At 46.9% G+C, this 13,630-nt stretch overlaps 1 protein-coding gene across 1 annotated transcript in view; it reads right to left on the reverse strand.

Annotated features, from left to right (window-relative positions):
• Nucleotides 1-11,825, reverse strand: part of LOC112123190 (glycine N-acyltransferase-like) — a 21,058-nt gene extending 9,233 nt beyond the window's left edge. Inside the window, exon 1 of the mRNA XM_029911232.1 lies at nt 11,758-11,825. Within this exon, the coding sequence (XP_029767092.1) occupies nt 11,758-11,825 (68 nt within the window). The remainder of the gene's footprint in view (nt 1-11,757) is intronic.
• Nucleotides 11,826-13,630: the final 1,805 nt, after the last annotated feature.

A 13,630-nucleotide genomic window follows, 5' to 3' on the forward strand; every position in this document is an offset into this window, starting at 1 on the left:
CTGCTGTCCCAGCCCTGGGCTCCCCCACTGCAGCTCCTTCCTAGCTTGCAGTTTCTGTCTATTGCTTTGATTGAGGGTTGTGTTGGGAGCCCCCAGTCTGGGCCTCTCTCCTTGGCTTCATCTTTGCCTCGGCTCTGTGTCTCTCCCAGCCCTGTCCCCCGAGGGTTGTGTTTCCTGGGACACTCTTTCCTCGTTATACCCATGCTGTGGCCGGGATCTCACCTGGTCCCTATCAGCATTGGGGAGCAGCCATGGGGTCTGGGCTGGGCAGGTTTCTACCTACGACAAGATGGAAACTCCTTGGCATGGGGCTGTCATGGTTCGTTATCTGCCGGGAGCAATGCAATCGGTATCTGCAGCAACATGGAGTCACATTTATTATTCAGCTGGAATCTGGCATCAGAGAATCCTCAGGTTGGCTTGGCAAAGCTGAGCTGAAGGCAGAGGTTGTGTTGGCAGCAACAACTGCCTCAATACCCCCAGCTCTGTGGGATCCGTCTTGGGTGTCCTTCCTTTTGTCTCTGCGTTCCCGTGTGACTTCCTGGGATGCTGAGTCTCTGGGGTTCTCACACATTCACCTCCCTCGCACAGTCACCTCCCTCGCACGCTGTGACTTTGTTCCAAGCTGTAGCAGAGCTGTGTCCACATCTCCTGCTCCCTTGTATGCCAGGCAGTCAGTGCTAAGTCACTGGCAAACCGTGGAGTTAACATTGCCCAGAGGTTCCACGCACCCTTCTACAATGTCGAGCCCAGCAAAACTCTCCCATCTGAAAACCAAGCAATGAGGAGTTAAGGTGCCTGCCAATGGTCCTTAACCCTGCCCCTGGAGCTGCCAAGAGCGCCTGGGCTCCAGCTGTCCTCAGCGTGTTAGGTGTCGCTCTACTGAATGAGGGAGGGGTTAGTTGGAGCAGCTCGGCAGAGCTGTGACTGAGACAAGGTGGTTTCAGGGGGCTGTTCCACTTGGCGGAGGTGAGTCCCTCTTTCTGCCACCAGGTGTGTGATCAAAGGAAAGGTGCCCGGGTACCCTGAGAGATCCATTTCACCTCCTTATAGCACTGAGTTGTGCACGTTGTGTCACTAATGGGGCACGGGGTCTTCTTGCCAGGGGGATTGTCATCAGTGAGGTGGGCACGAATGAAAGGTAAATGACAGTGTAGTGTTAGATGGCATCATGTACCTGAGGGGGATGAGGTTGAAGGGATTGTAAAATTGAGCAGATGTGATGTGGAGCAGGATCAAGCCGTCTCTACACTGAAAACGCTGCAGCGACAGTTCTTACGCCCTCCTAGTTCTGTCTGCACGGGGACTTAGGGCGGTGTAACTACATCCTTCTGGAGTGGGGATTTTTCACCGGCTCAATCTACCTCTGTAGTGTAGACCAGCCCTTGGTGTTTGTGTTCAGGGTAAGGGTAGGGAATCCCTGTTCAATACAGTGCAACGACAGAGTGTGAGTAGGTGTGTTATGGGTGTATCGGGGCATTGCTTACCCCCCTTCACCACGTACACTTGGTAACAGTGGAATGGGGATAATGCTCGTGCTTTGTAATGTTTGGAGCATGTAGTTGGTCTATGACCCAAAAACTTGGTGGCTATTTATTACATGTATAATACATGTGTAATTACATCTCCCCTCCTCCACCATCTCCTGCAACTTACAGCCCCCATCCCCTGTCTTCCCACCAGAATTTCCACCTCACTCTCTCCTTCCCATCCCATTAAGGCATCAGCATTTTTGAAGGCAGGTGCAGAGCCGATGGAAGGAAGTTTCATGCCCTAGGTGAAACTTACACCTTGCGCCCCCCCACCAGCCCTGCGGCAGCTCCCCACCCCCCCTCCACCCTGAGGCACCCCCCCTGGGGCAGCTCCGCCCCCCACCCTGAGGCACCCCCCCTGCGGCAGCTCCCCACCCCAGCTCACCTCTGCTCCGCCTCCTCCCCTCCCAGGCTTGCGGCGCCAAACAGCTGATTGGTGCTGCAAGCCTGGGAGGTGGGAGAAGTGGAGCGGCGACCACACACTCGGGGAGGGGGCGTAGGAATGATGTAAAAAAAATTGGGGGCACTGCTTTTTGCGGCCCCCAAATCTTGGCGCCCTAGGAAACCGCCTAGTTTGCCTAAATGGTAGCACTGGCCCTGGACAGGTGTGCACAAAAATATTTGGTAAAAGATGTGAACTTGAAGAAAAGCTGTTTTTTCAGATGGCAGGTGGCTGTAGTTCAGGAACCTCTTGTTCAAATGGTCTCAAATGTGGGTCGGTAACCCTATATCAGATCCGCAGGAGGCCCCCCAAATTTCAAGACTATCCAAGGAAGCATGGGGATTTCAGAGCACTTAGAAAAATTGGTTTTAAACAGAAGCCTTCTCTATTTTAACCATAGCTGACATGGCACTCAGCTGTAAAATTGTATTAAATTAATCAGCAGCAGCTGCTTTGCTATCTCCAGATCCCTAGCCTGGGACAATCCTGAAAGTACAGGAGGCTCTGAACAGTGTGACGGGGCCCATGGATCTCGGTGTGATGGTATCCGCTGAAGGAGAGCACTGTTACCAGATGTGCCCATTACTTTGGGGTATGGTCATTTATTAGGGTTACTCCTCGGGGGGGGGGGGGGTCTGTAATTCTATTAATGTACTGCTTATGTCACTTGTGTCTTCATACGGAGCTCTGCTCCTTCCTTCTGCAAGTCCCCTCCCAATGGAGCTATCCTGCAGGACCTAGGTTCCCCAGGGCTGGGTTCCTCCAGCCCTAGAACCAGATAAACGCAGACACACAGACACACTAACAGAGCAAGTCTGAGAGTGGTCAGTGGCTGTCTGTGCTTTGCCTGGGCTGCTTGCCAGGGTGCAGAGCTCCATAGGTGCAAGTCGGGCCTCATTTGCAATAGAGTAAGGGGGCATTTCCCCCCCTGGGCCTTGGTACCCCCCCCAACTTTTCATGGGTCTATCTGCTCCACTTTTTGCCCCACTTTGCATTGCAGGATATTATCACCTGTAATGTTCAACCCCCCACCCCCTGAGTTTTTCTGAAATGACACCTCTGGTGTTGGGGTCCCTATGTGGGGGCTGAAGCAGGGACTCCCCTTCGACAGGGTCCCCAGTGTGCAACCTGGACTATGGGACCACTAAGTACTCCAAACCCACCAGCTTGGGCTGTGCCTCACACTGTGATGCTGATGTCAAGCTACAAACCTCAGACGCTATTACATGCGTCTGACGAAGTGGGTATTCACCCACGAAAGCTTATGCTCCTATACATCTGTTAGTCTATAAGGTTCCACAGGACTCTTTGTTGCTTTTTACAAACCTCTGATAGACACTGCAGTTACACAGCCATCCACAGGCAGGGACACACTCAGATAAGTTACATGAACGATCTCCCAGTGTGACGTTATTGATATAATCTGGGACTATATAGATCATTGTTGCAACCAAGGTCCTGTAGTGGCACCCAAATCTTGTATAAAGGGGGTCAAATGGGGTGTCTTAGACAAGGTTATGGTTTACTGGTTATGATTATGCTGTCTATATGTGTGTATCAATTTTGTAGTTGAAGTTATGAATATTGGCTCTATACTGTCTGTATTTCAAACTTATGCTATGTTTCTGGGTGACATCCCAGACAAGCTGGTGTTAGCTCTGCCTAGCCTGCTTGATGGCCCATTAAGGACCATCAGCTATACAATGGACCCATTGAGAGAAGGCAAATATGCCTTGAGACTCAGCAAAGTATGCAGGGACTGGCCCATGTGACTCCAGACTCCATTTTGCTGTAATTTTCCACAGTAAGGACGAGGAGGTGTTCTTACACCTGGAAAAGACTATATAAGGCTGATGCCTCATCTCCATCTTGTCTTCAATCCTGCTTCTTACCTCTGGAGGGACTTTGCTACAACTGAAGCTCTGAACAAAGGACTGATGACCCATCCCAGCTGGGGATCGATTCCAGAGACTTGATTTGAACCTGCAGTTTATTCTATCGCTGCTGCAAGCCTGAACCAAGAACTTTGCCATTACTGTATGTAATTGATTCCATTTAACCAATTCTAACTCTCATCTCTGTCTTTTTCCTTTTATGAATAAACCTTTAGATTTTAGATTCTAAAGGATTGGCAACAGCGTGATTTGTGGGAAAGATCTGAGTTGTATAGTGACCTGGGTCTGGGGCTTGGTCCTTTGGGATCGAGAGAACCTTTTTTGTGTATATTGGGATATTGGTTTTCATAACCATTTGTCCCCAAAACGAGTGGCACTGGTGGTGATACTGGAGTGTCTAAGGGAATTGTTTGTATGACTTGTGGTTAGCCAGTGGGGTGAAACCAAAGTCCTCTTTGTGTGGCTGGTTTGGTTTGCCTTAGAGGTGGAGAAACCCCAGCCTTGGGCTGTAACTGCCCTGTTTTAGCAATTTGTCCTGAATTGGCACTCTCAGTTGGGTCTCGCCAGAACCGCATCGTCACACCCAGCCACTCATGAACCATCAATACAGAGGCTCCAGCCATTTTCCCCCAACTCCCCAGCCTTGCACCCCAGAACTGCACTGTCTTACATTGCTCAAGGCTTCCATAGGCATTGCAAATTCATTAATTTTGACACACCTTCATAGGAAAATGGACATGCACCAGACATTGTAATGTGAGCTGAGATTCCCAGCACTTCAACCAAAAACATACTGCTTTAGGTAACATAGAAAAGAGATTTATTAACTACAGAAAGATAGATTTTAAGTGATTATAAGTAGCAGGCATAGAGATCACAGTTGAAACAAACAAAATAAATTAGCAGTCTAAATTCTAACTAGTAGTATAATGACCCTACCGTCAATCAAACCCTAACTCCGCCCCTTGACCCCTTAGCCCCTCCCTCCTGTCACCGGAAGTCCCACTCCATGGGGGTATTACTTCCGGGGTCAAGGTGCCACCTGACCGGAAGCAAGGTGTGTCGTGTGACTCCTCTAAGAACTCCCCCCATCACTCTCTACCAATCAGGAGGGGTTTCGTCCTGACAGGACCGCCCCAAGAGGAGATTTTGACCAATCAGGGTGACCCCTCCGGAAGGGGGTCATGTGACCCCACTATAAACTCCTCCCAAGGCCCTCCTCTAATCAGAGTGAAGCACCATTACCCCATAAGTCCCAGCGCCGGACAGAGGAGGAGGCCATCTCTTACCAAGTACACGTGTTTTCGAAATCACAGAAAGGCTGCTGAGAGGAAACATGGACTCCTTCACCACCCTCGTGAGAACTTCGGACTTTGTTTTATCCCCGAGCACCTTTGGACTTGTGTGGAGAAAATGCTACATCAGCGACAGTTCCGAGGAGGACCATTTGACCCAACCATTGATGGATACGCCGGAACCCGACCCTGAAACCCTTGTGAGGCACCCCGATGAGTGTGACGGCCTCTCTTTGTCCACCCCCTCAGAGGTGGAAGGCGATTGCGGCTCGGGGGAGGCACCGGCGGACAAGGCGAACGGAAAAGACGGCGCTCAGGTAAATGAATGATTAAGAAGCGACAGTCAAGGAGGGGTGGGTAGTTGGGTTAGGAAGCGGAGCTTGCGTAAATTAAAAACAAGCAGTGGGGGTGCTTACACGGTTTCTTTTCTGAAAATCTCTCAACAGCTCGACGATGCCTTTTTAGAGGCCTTTGAGAATTTACACATCGGTAGCCCTGTGGGAGTAAATATATTGTGCGTCAGCTGTTTTTGCTCATGTCTGAGACACAGATCTCAAGCCGAAAAGGACAAAATGGAAGAATGAACCATCTTAGACTCCCTTATGGTAGGGGTCATGTCATCCATTTTTACAGGCGGCTGTAAAAGGTTGTGTTAAACCAGGCTATTAATAAAACTTATTTAAATGTGTCAATATGAATGTGTCCCCTTTCATACTCGTGGTAGTAAAAGACGGTACCAGTAACAGTCATGTCTACACAGACGGCTCTGTTAAAGAAAATATATTACGCCCCCGGGGAAGTTGGGAGCTTCGGCAGGGTCAACCCTCTTTTTCAAGTGGCCAGAAAGCATAGTAAAACTTTAAACAGAAGACAGGTAACAGCATGGTTTTCAGACCAGGATGCTTACACTTTACACAAACCGGCTCGAATATGTTTTAAAAGAAACAGGACCATTGTTTCAGATGTGCATGCGCAGTGGCAGGCAGATTTGGTGGATATGCACCGGTTCTCCAAACACAAAAGCGGTTTTAAGTACATCTTAACAGTGATAGACATTCTATCCAAATATGCCTGGGCCTTAGGCCTAAAAGACAAGACGTGTGGTGAGGTATCCAAGGCCTTTAAAGCTATTTTCGGCGAAGGTCGCGTGCCTCAAAAATTATAAACCGATCAGGGTGACCCCTCCGGAAGGGGGAAAGAATTTTTAAACAAACCTTTAAGCAGATTGTTAAAGCGGCATGGAGTTCACCATTTTGTTACGAATAATGAAGTCAAAGCAGGGGTTGTGGAGCGATTTAACAGAACTTTAAAAACTAGGATGTGGAGATATTTTACAGCCCATAACACCTTTCACTACATTGACATCTTACCTGACTTTATAAAGAGTTACAACCAGAGCTTTCACAGAACTATACGTACCAGACCCGTTGATGTTAACCCTTCAAATTCTCTGAAGGTATGGAAAACGGTTTACGGAGATGGTTTTAAAATAAAACCGGTTGTTGCCCCTTTTAGAAAAGGTGACCACATGAGACTATCTAAAACCAAAGGCGCTTTTGAAAAAGGTTATGAACAGACGTTTACCGATGAGATATTCAGTGGATGAAGCCTTAACCAGGGGCCAGAGACCTGTATACCAATTAAAAGATTATGAGGGTGAGGCAGTTACTGGATCTTTTTACCCTGAAGAATTACAAAAAGTAAACCCCAAACGAGACAGGATTTACAGGATTGAAAAAGTTCTAGCGGAGAAAGGAAAAGGCAGAAAAAAGCAGCTACTGGTGAAATGGTTGGGGTGGCCTGATAAGTTTAACAGCTGGGTGGAAGCTTCTCAACTCTGTGACATTTAGACACGAACAAAAAAGATTCCTTCTGCAAAGACAGAGACAGAGAGAGAGAGAAAGAAATGAGCGATGGCGGGTTTTACATTACTTTGCCCAGCAATGCCAGCTCTGCAGTTTTCCCCCAAAACACCATCTCAAACTTTACAATACGGCTAATTAAGCCCTTGGATCTCCCGGGTGCCTGGAAGGTGGGGTTAGTGGAAATACAATATCCGCACAGCTAGAATACTATCAACGAAGACACCCCTTTCAAAATCACCTTTGGAGATACGACGTGGAATTTCATCCTACGCCGAGGTTATTACTTGACCATATCCGAATTACTGGAGCATATGAACAGCACCGTGGCTCGTCATCCCGGACCGCCTGAGGTGGTCATGAACTGCAACCCTGTGGGTAGAAAAGTGAGACTTAAATCTACCGATTTTATGTATGTGTTTTCTACTGGCGGGGAGCTAGCTAACATTCTGGGTTTGGGCCCCAAGCGCAACGTCCAAAAATTCCCCTTCTCAGCAGACATCACAGGAGGTTTTAACTCCTTGTATCTGTACACGGATATCGTAGAACACCAGTTTGTGGGGGACTTTTCTGTTCCCCTGTTACGCTGCATCCCTGTCCGAGGAAGGAACAACGAGTTTGTTACCATCACCTACGATAAACCTCATTACGTCCCTGTCAGTAAACACCACATCGACACCATCACCATTGAAATAAAGACAGATCAGAACAGACGTGTCTCATTTCGCTTCAGCAAGGTGATCGTCAAGCTGCATTTGCGGCCGCGGAGAGAGCGAGGTTTCTAAAAAGCAAAACACTATTATGGCGATCCTAAAAAATTATGGCGACCCCACCATCAACAGGAACTATTACAAAGCCCAGGCTGGATACGCCCTTCCTGTGATGTATGGGGCTGGTGTGGGTGGAATATTTTGTAGCCTCTTTCAAAAAGCTGTACCGCTTTTGAGGAGGGGGTTAGAGATTATTAAACCCCACGTAAAAACCGCCACTCAAAACATCGCTAAAGATGTGGTAGGTCATGTCTCCCGTGCTGTTCTGGAGAAGGTGGGGAATACAGCTTCACAGGAAGGATCGGGGCTGATGTACATTAAAAGGAAAAAGAGAGAGAAATACGTCATACCTGCGACGCACAGGTCCCCCGAACCCCTTTAAAAGAAGGGCTTTGACACGCAGGGCCGGCCATAAGTGAAAGTTCAAGAGGAAGCCTGGGCGAAAGTGGAGATGCTCTCTGCCTGGTAAAAGAGACATATTTTAATCAACATGGCTTTTGTTCACTGCGGGTCTGAAGAGTGCACCAAATCCGAACTAGACTTGTTTCAAATAGCCCCTACGCAGACCAGCATTGAGAAAAGCATCTACATCGAGGTGCCGCCTCTATCAGCCGTTACGGAGTCTGCCCCCATTGACTTTTTATAGCAGGGAATGGCATAGATTATATGGATTTAAACAACTCGCTGCTGTACCTGTGTTGCAAGATTGTAAAAGGAGACGGAACTGAACTCGCCGTGGACGCCGAAGTGGGCCTGGTGAATTACCCCGTGGCCTCTATTTTCAGTCAGTTGGATGTTACGCTGGGAGACCGCCTCATAAGCCAAAGCAACGACCGTTACCCTTACAGGGCCTTTATAGAATCGGTGCTCAATTACAGCGACAACACCCTCGCCACGCAATTTTCCGCCGGCCTGTTTTACAAAGACACTGCTGGACAACATGAAGAAACAGAGTTGGATGGAGGGAATCCAGGGTTTGTGAGGCGTGCAAAGCCGACGGCCCAGAGCAGAACGGTAGAGCTGCTGGGCCATCTACATAGCGACCTGTTTTTTCAAGAAAAACTTTTTGTTAAACGGAGTGGATGTGAAAATTAAACTGACGCGCAGTAAAGACGCTTTCTGTTTAATGGGCAGTGCGGCTGGAGGCTTTAAACTGCGCATTGTATCAGCGTCACTTTTTGTGAAGAAAGTACGGGTGGCCCCAGGCGTCCGTCTGGGGCACGCGGAGGCCCTGCTTACAGCTAATGCTAAATACCCTGTGGACCGTGTGGGAATGAAAGTGTTTAGCATCCCTGCGGGCAGCAGGGTCAGTAACCAGGAGAACCTGTTCTTGGGACAGTTACCCAAAATGCTTGTCTTAGGGTTTGTGGATAACGCTGCCTTTAGCGGAAATTACGCTAAAAATCCCTTTCATTTTAAACATTACGATATTAATTTTGTGGCCTTGTATGTGGATGGTGAACAGATACTGACCAAGCCTCTGCAACCGGACTTCGAGGCAGGATGCTGTGTGAGAGAATACATGAATTTGGTACAGACGGCTGGTAAACACATGAAAGATTGTTCTCTGTTAATCGACCGTGAGGAGTTTGCACAGGGTTACACCTTGTTTGCCTTTGACCTGTCTCCCGACCAGGAATGCGCTGATCACTATTCCCTGATTAAAACCAGGAACCTGAGAGCAGAAATACGTTTTGGGAAGGCTTTAACGGTTACTGTCAATATGATTGTGTATGAAGTTTTTGACAATGTCATAGAGATTAATCAGAGGAGAAACGCTCTGTTTGACTACATGTGAACATGGACACCGTGCAGCTCTCATGTGCCTTATCAACCGACCCTTACACAAAAAAGAATTTCTTAGATGTGTTCCCTTGTGATTGGCTCCCTGGAGGCAAGCTGTATCAGAGACCCCTAGGTTTGGTGGTGAACACGCATCCACGCAACCAACCAGGTGAACACTGGCTTGCCTTGTATCTGGTGGAGTGTAACCGTGGAGAGTTTTTTGACTCCTATGGGCACCCCCCGAACAGTGTGTTGTTTCCTAAAAGCATTATGAAATTTTTAAACAAAAATGCCACAGACATAGTGTTTCACAATAGACAATTACAAGACCCCCGCTCCGTCGCCTGCGGCTATCACTGCGTGTTTTTCTTACATCATTGTAGCAAGGGTTTATCTTTTGACCGGATTTTAAAATTGTATTCTAATGACTTAGTGCAAAATGACCGGATGGTGATGAATTTTGTAAAAAATAAATTTAAATTCTTGGGCATGCCTAGCCTTGCTCAAAGCATGTTTCAACAAGCCCAGACATGTGTATCTTGCAATGATTTTCATGCCATGTTACCCAATAAAGCACCCCAGGTGAGGGGTTTAAAGACAATTGATGTTTGGTGGTTTTTTTAAAAAACAAAACAAAACAAACAATGACCAATTGAGAAAAAGTATAGAAATGTTTTATTTAAAGCAAAACATTACCAGTTTTTTTTTTAAAAAAAAAATTAGAATGTGAAAAACATTACACACTGAGCCATTCAGCTCTTTTAGCCAATTTTCGTTTTTTAGATGGCAAAAAAGGGGTCACGGTTTCTCGATCCACCCCGCTGTCAGCAGTCGAGGCCTTGAGGCGTTCCAAAAGATCTCTGTTGGCCGCATTGCCCATGACAGAAGATGGTACGTTCAGTTCCGCCATGGCATTCATAAACACATCCCATCCTTTAGGTACATGTCTGCTAGGAACAGAGCGAGTCTGGGTGACGGCCCTGACTAAGTCGAGCATGTTAGAACCATTAACCACAGAGCCTTTGTACACAAAAGACCCTTTATTGTTCCATGAAGAGAGATTTTTATCCTGGCCCAGCTTATTTAGCAATACTATTGCATTTTTCTTATAACGCTTATTCACGTTATCCAACACCTCCTGAGCAACAGAGGTTGAGTTCTTTGGTGTTTCTGGGGGTTTGGCAGTCACACTTTGTTCCTGTTCCGGTAGAAACAGACTTATTTTCCCTTTATCCGCATAGCTCTGCTTCACGTATATTAGGTACCTTTGAAGCACGGCGCCGTAAAGTTTAGCCTTTTCGTATTCAGCCAAGTCAGTTCTTTGAAGAACAGACTTCATTTCAGCATCCAGTAAGCGAGTTGCAGTTGTTCTGATATTTTCCTCTGCCGGAGGGGGAGCCCTTAATTGCTCCAACTGGTGGCTGGGCACCAGGAACATTTTTTCTGCATACTCCATTATCGATTAATTAAAAGCCCCGTTATCAGAGGGATAGCAAAACTTAACAGAGGTCCGATAAACCCCCCAGACTGCTTCACCAGATGCTTTTTTCTTTTAAGTGAAACCCTTTTATTACACAGTTTTTATAAGTGTGCGTTTCTTTTTCAGCACACGCACTTGATTCTGTGTTAAAGGTACGCTTCCTTTTAAGGTATTGAGCGCTATTTCTGAGATGGCCGCTACTAGATCATCAGAGGCCGAACACAGAATAGCCCTCCTTTACTGTGGGGACGATTTGCTAAGTAATTTTAAAAGGCCCAGGTTTCTCTTCACGCAGCTAGACATGTTTTCGGTCAGCAGCCCCGGCTGTTAAAAAGGGGCCTGCCGATAAGTCATCTCTTTTTATACCCGGCTGTTGTTCTTTTTAAAGTATAAACCGCCGGCCAGTCTGGAGGGAAAAGACCAGTTCTTAGTCTATAAGCTTCTGGTGTGGAAGCATTTAAATCCACCACCAAGTAGCCATAAGGTCTTTTGGTAGCATCCTCAAAAGCTTCTAGAAAGAATTGAGCTTTGCCAGGGTACATTTGCTGAGCGAGCGTAGCGATTTGTAATTTATCCCTGGGGTTTTTGAACAGAACCATGTACTTTGTGTTTAGGTTAATTGTGAGACTCTTTTTTCCCTGACAAAATACGTTTTGAACTATATACATAATGCTCAGGTTTCTGTGATGCACGTACTTGGTAAAGGCTTTCTCGATTTCATCGCTTTCACAAGCAGAGTTCATCAGATCATCTACGATAATCATATTTACTTTATTAGTAGGAAACAAACGGTCATCGTCAAAAGCATCAGGCAGCCCCTCCACAAAATTGATAAAGGGATATTTACAAAGCAGTTCTTTATACAGAGGTTGCCAACAACTGTAACACCACACGATATTCTCAGGCATAACAGATAGTGTTTGTTTGGCATTATCCAACACGTTTTTTATAAAGTAACTTTTCCCGCAGTTGCTAGGCCCCGCGAGAATTGCAGAAAAGGGGTGCTTCTACCTCGTATCCATTTTTTTTTCAAAAGCCGTAGGGCAGGGTTTTAAAACCTTCTCCTAGGATCCTCTTGTTGTAAACCACTTTTTGTTTTGTTTTTTTAAGGGTTTTTGTCTCTATTTGCCACTGGTTTTTGTTTCTTACGATAGAGGGCTGCTGCACCTCTATCTTTTTTGAGGTGTTTTCTTGCAGACCCATGCAATAGTCCAGGACTAGATCTTTCAAACTGTCAAAGTTGATCTTTTCACTGTTTGCTACGTTTAGGGTAATACCTTTGACTTTCATACAGGCCTTTCCACCCGACAGCTTATACCCATAGGTTTTCGGGCCTGCCGACACAAACTCGGTGATGTGTTGATTCTGGCGGGATCTCGCTCGTGAGGTCCCCTAAATAATCCCCCAGAGGGGGATTCCAGTCACCCTCCCTTTTCACAAATATCACCGAGTCAGTGTCGCGGTACAGGCACCGCTCTTGCAAACCATTTAGGAGGCTGTATAATTTCTAAGCGGGCATAAGCGGTGGTGAAACAGGCTATGAAAACATTGGTATTGCCAGAGACAGAGTACCATTCTTTTGCATGCTTCCAAGACACGCACGCTGTTTTATCATCGATAAACTCGCAGGATGAAACCTCATAATTGGGGGGAAACAGGTACTGCAAGAGTTCGTCAGGGTCTCTCATGATGCTGGTGCTGGGTAGGTTGGTTCTTTGGCCGAATTTACGCCACAGGGAATTTAAAAACAGTTTAGCAATTTGGCATTTAGCAGGGTTTGATCTGGTCTCATGTTGGCGTAAACCCACGCCTTCTTTCTGATAAGTACATTAGCGATTTCTATTTTGTTTTTCCTCGTCTGTGCACCAACTGGGATACCCTGAAGCCTCTTGTTTCTGGTGGAGGTGTAATTTTATGTACTCTGAAAAGAGTTTCAGATTTTTCATTAAAATGCCAGATTTCATAGATTTTAGCCACCGCGTACCCCTTCGCTATGGCCACGTTCAATACCACTGTGCATCAAGTCCCCAGGATGGCCTGCTCCTCGTCAGTATGGGTGCATGTGCTTGGTTTCTGCACAGGTTCGGCATAGCGGGCACATAAGCTTGCCACCCACTCTGACAGGTAACAATGGGAAAAAGAGGCCTCGCGGAGGGTACACTTTAACTTTTGCAATTCCAAAATAATTTGCAAGGGGTCCAAATTTGTCAAACTATATCGGGGTGTCCGATAGGGTATTCTTTGGTTTTGTTTACGAAAGGGTACAGACTGGTAAAATCATAATAGTGGATTTCTTCCCCGGGGTTAGGCTTGTAATATAGGCGGATAGCATTTGTCCTCCCCCCAAAAAGAGCATTCCCTAGGCACGAGAGGCTGGGGTAACTGGGCTCGGTTTAAAAAGTCTGCAAGCTCCCTGTCTGTTTCTTTCATCACCTCCCACTCGTCTCCCAAAGAGTCCTCACTACAAAACCAAGTCGTTTCAGATAGTTGGTCTTGAGCTGCGTCTTGTAATAAAGAAACCCAAAAGATGTCCCCGTCATAGGGTTTTGTGCTTTTTCACAAAAACAAG

The sequence above is a fragment of the Terrapene carolina genome, unplaced genomic scaffold, assembly GCF_002925995.2.
Source record: "Terrapene carolina triunguis isolate 2854851 unplaced genomic scaffold, T_m_triunguis-2.0 Scaffold90, whole genome shotgun sequence".
Classification (NCBI taxonomy): Eukaryota; Metazoa; Chordata; order Testudines; family Emydidae; genus Terrapene; species Terrapene triunguis.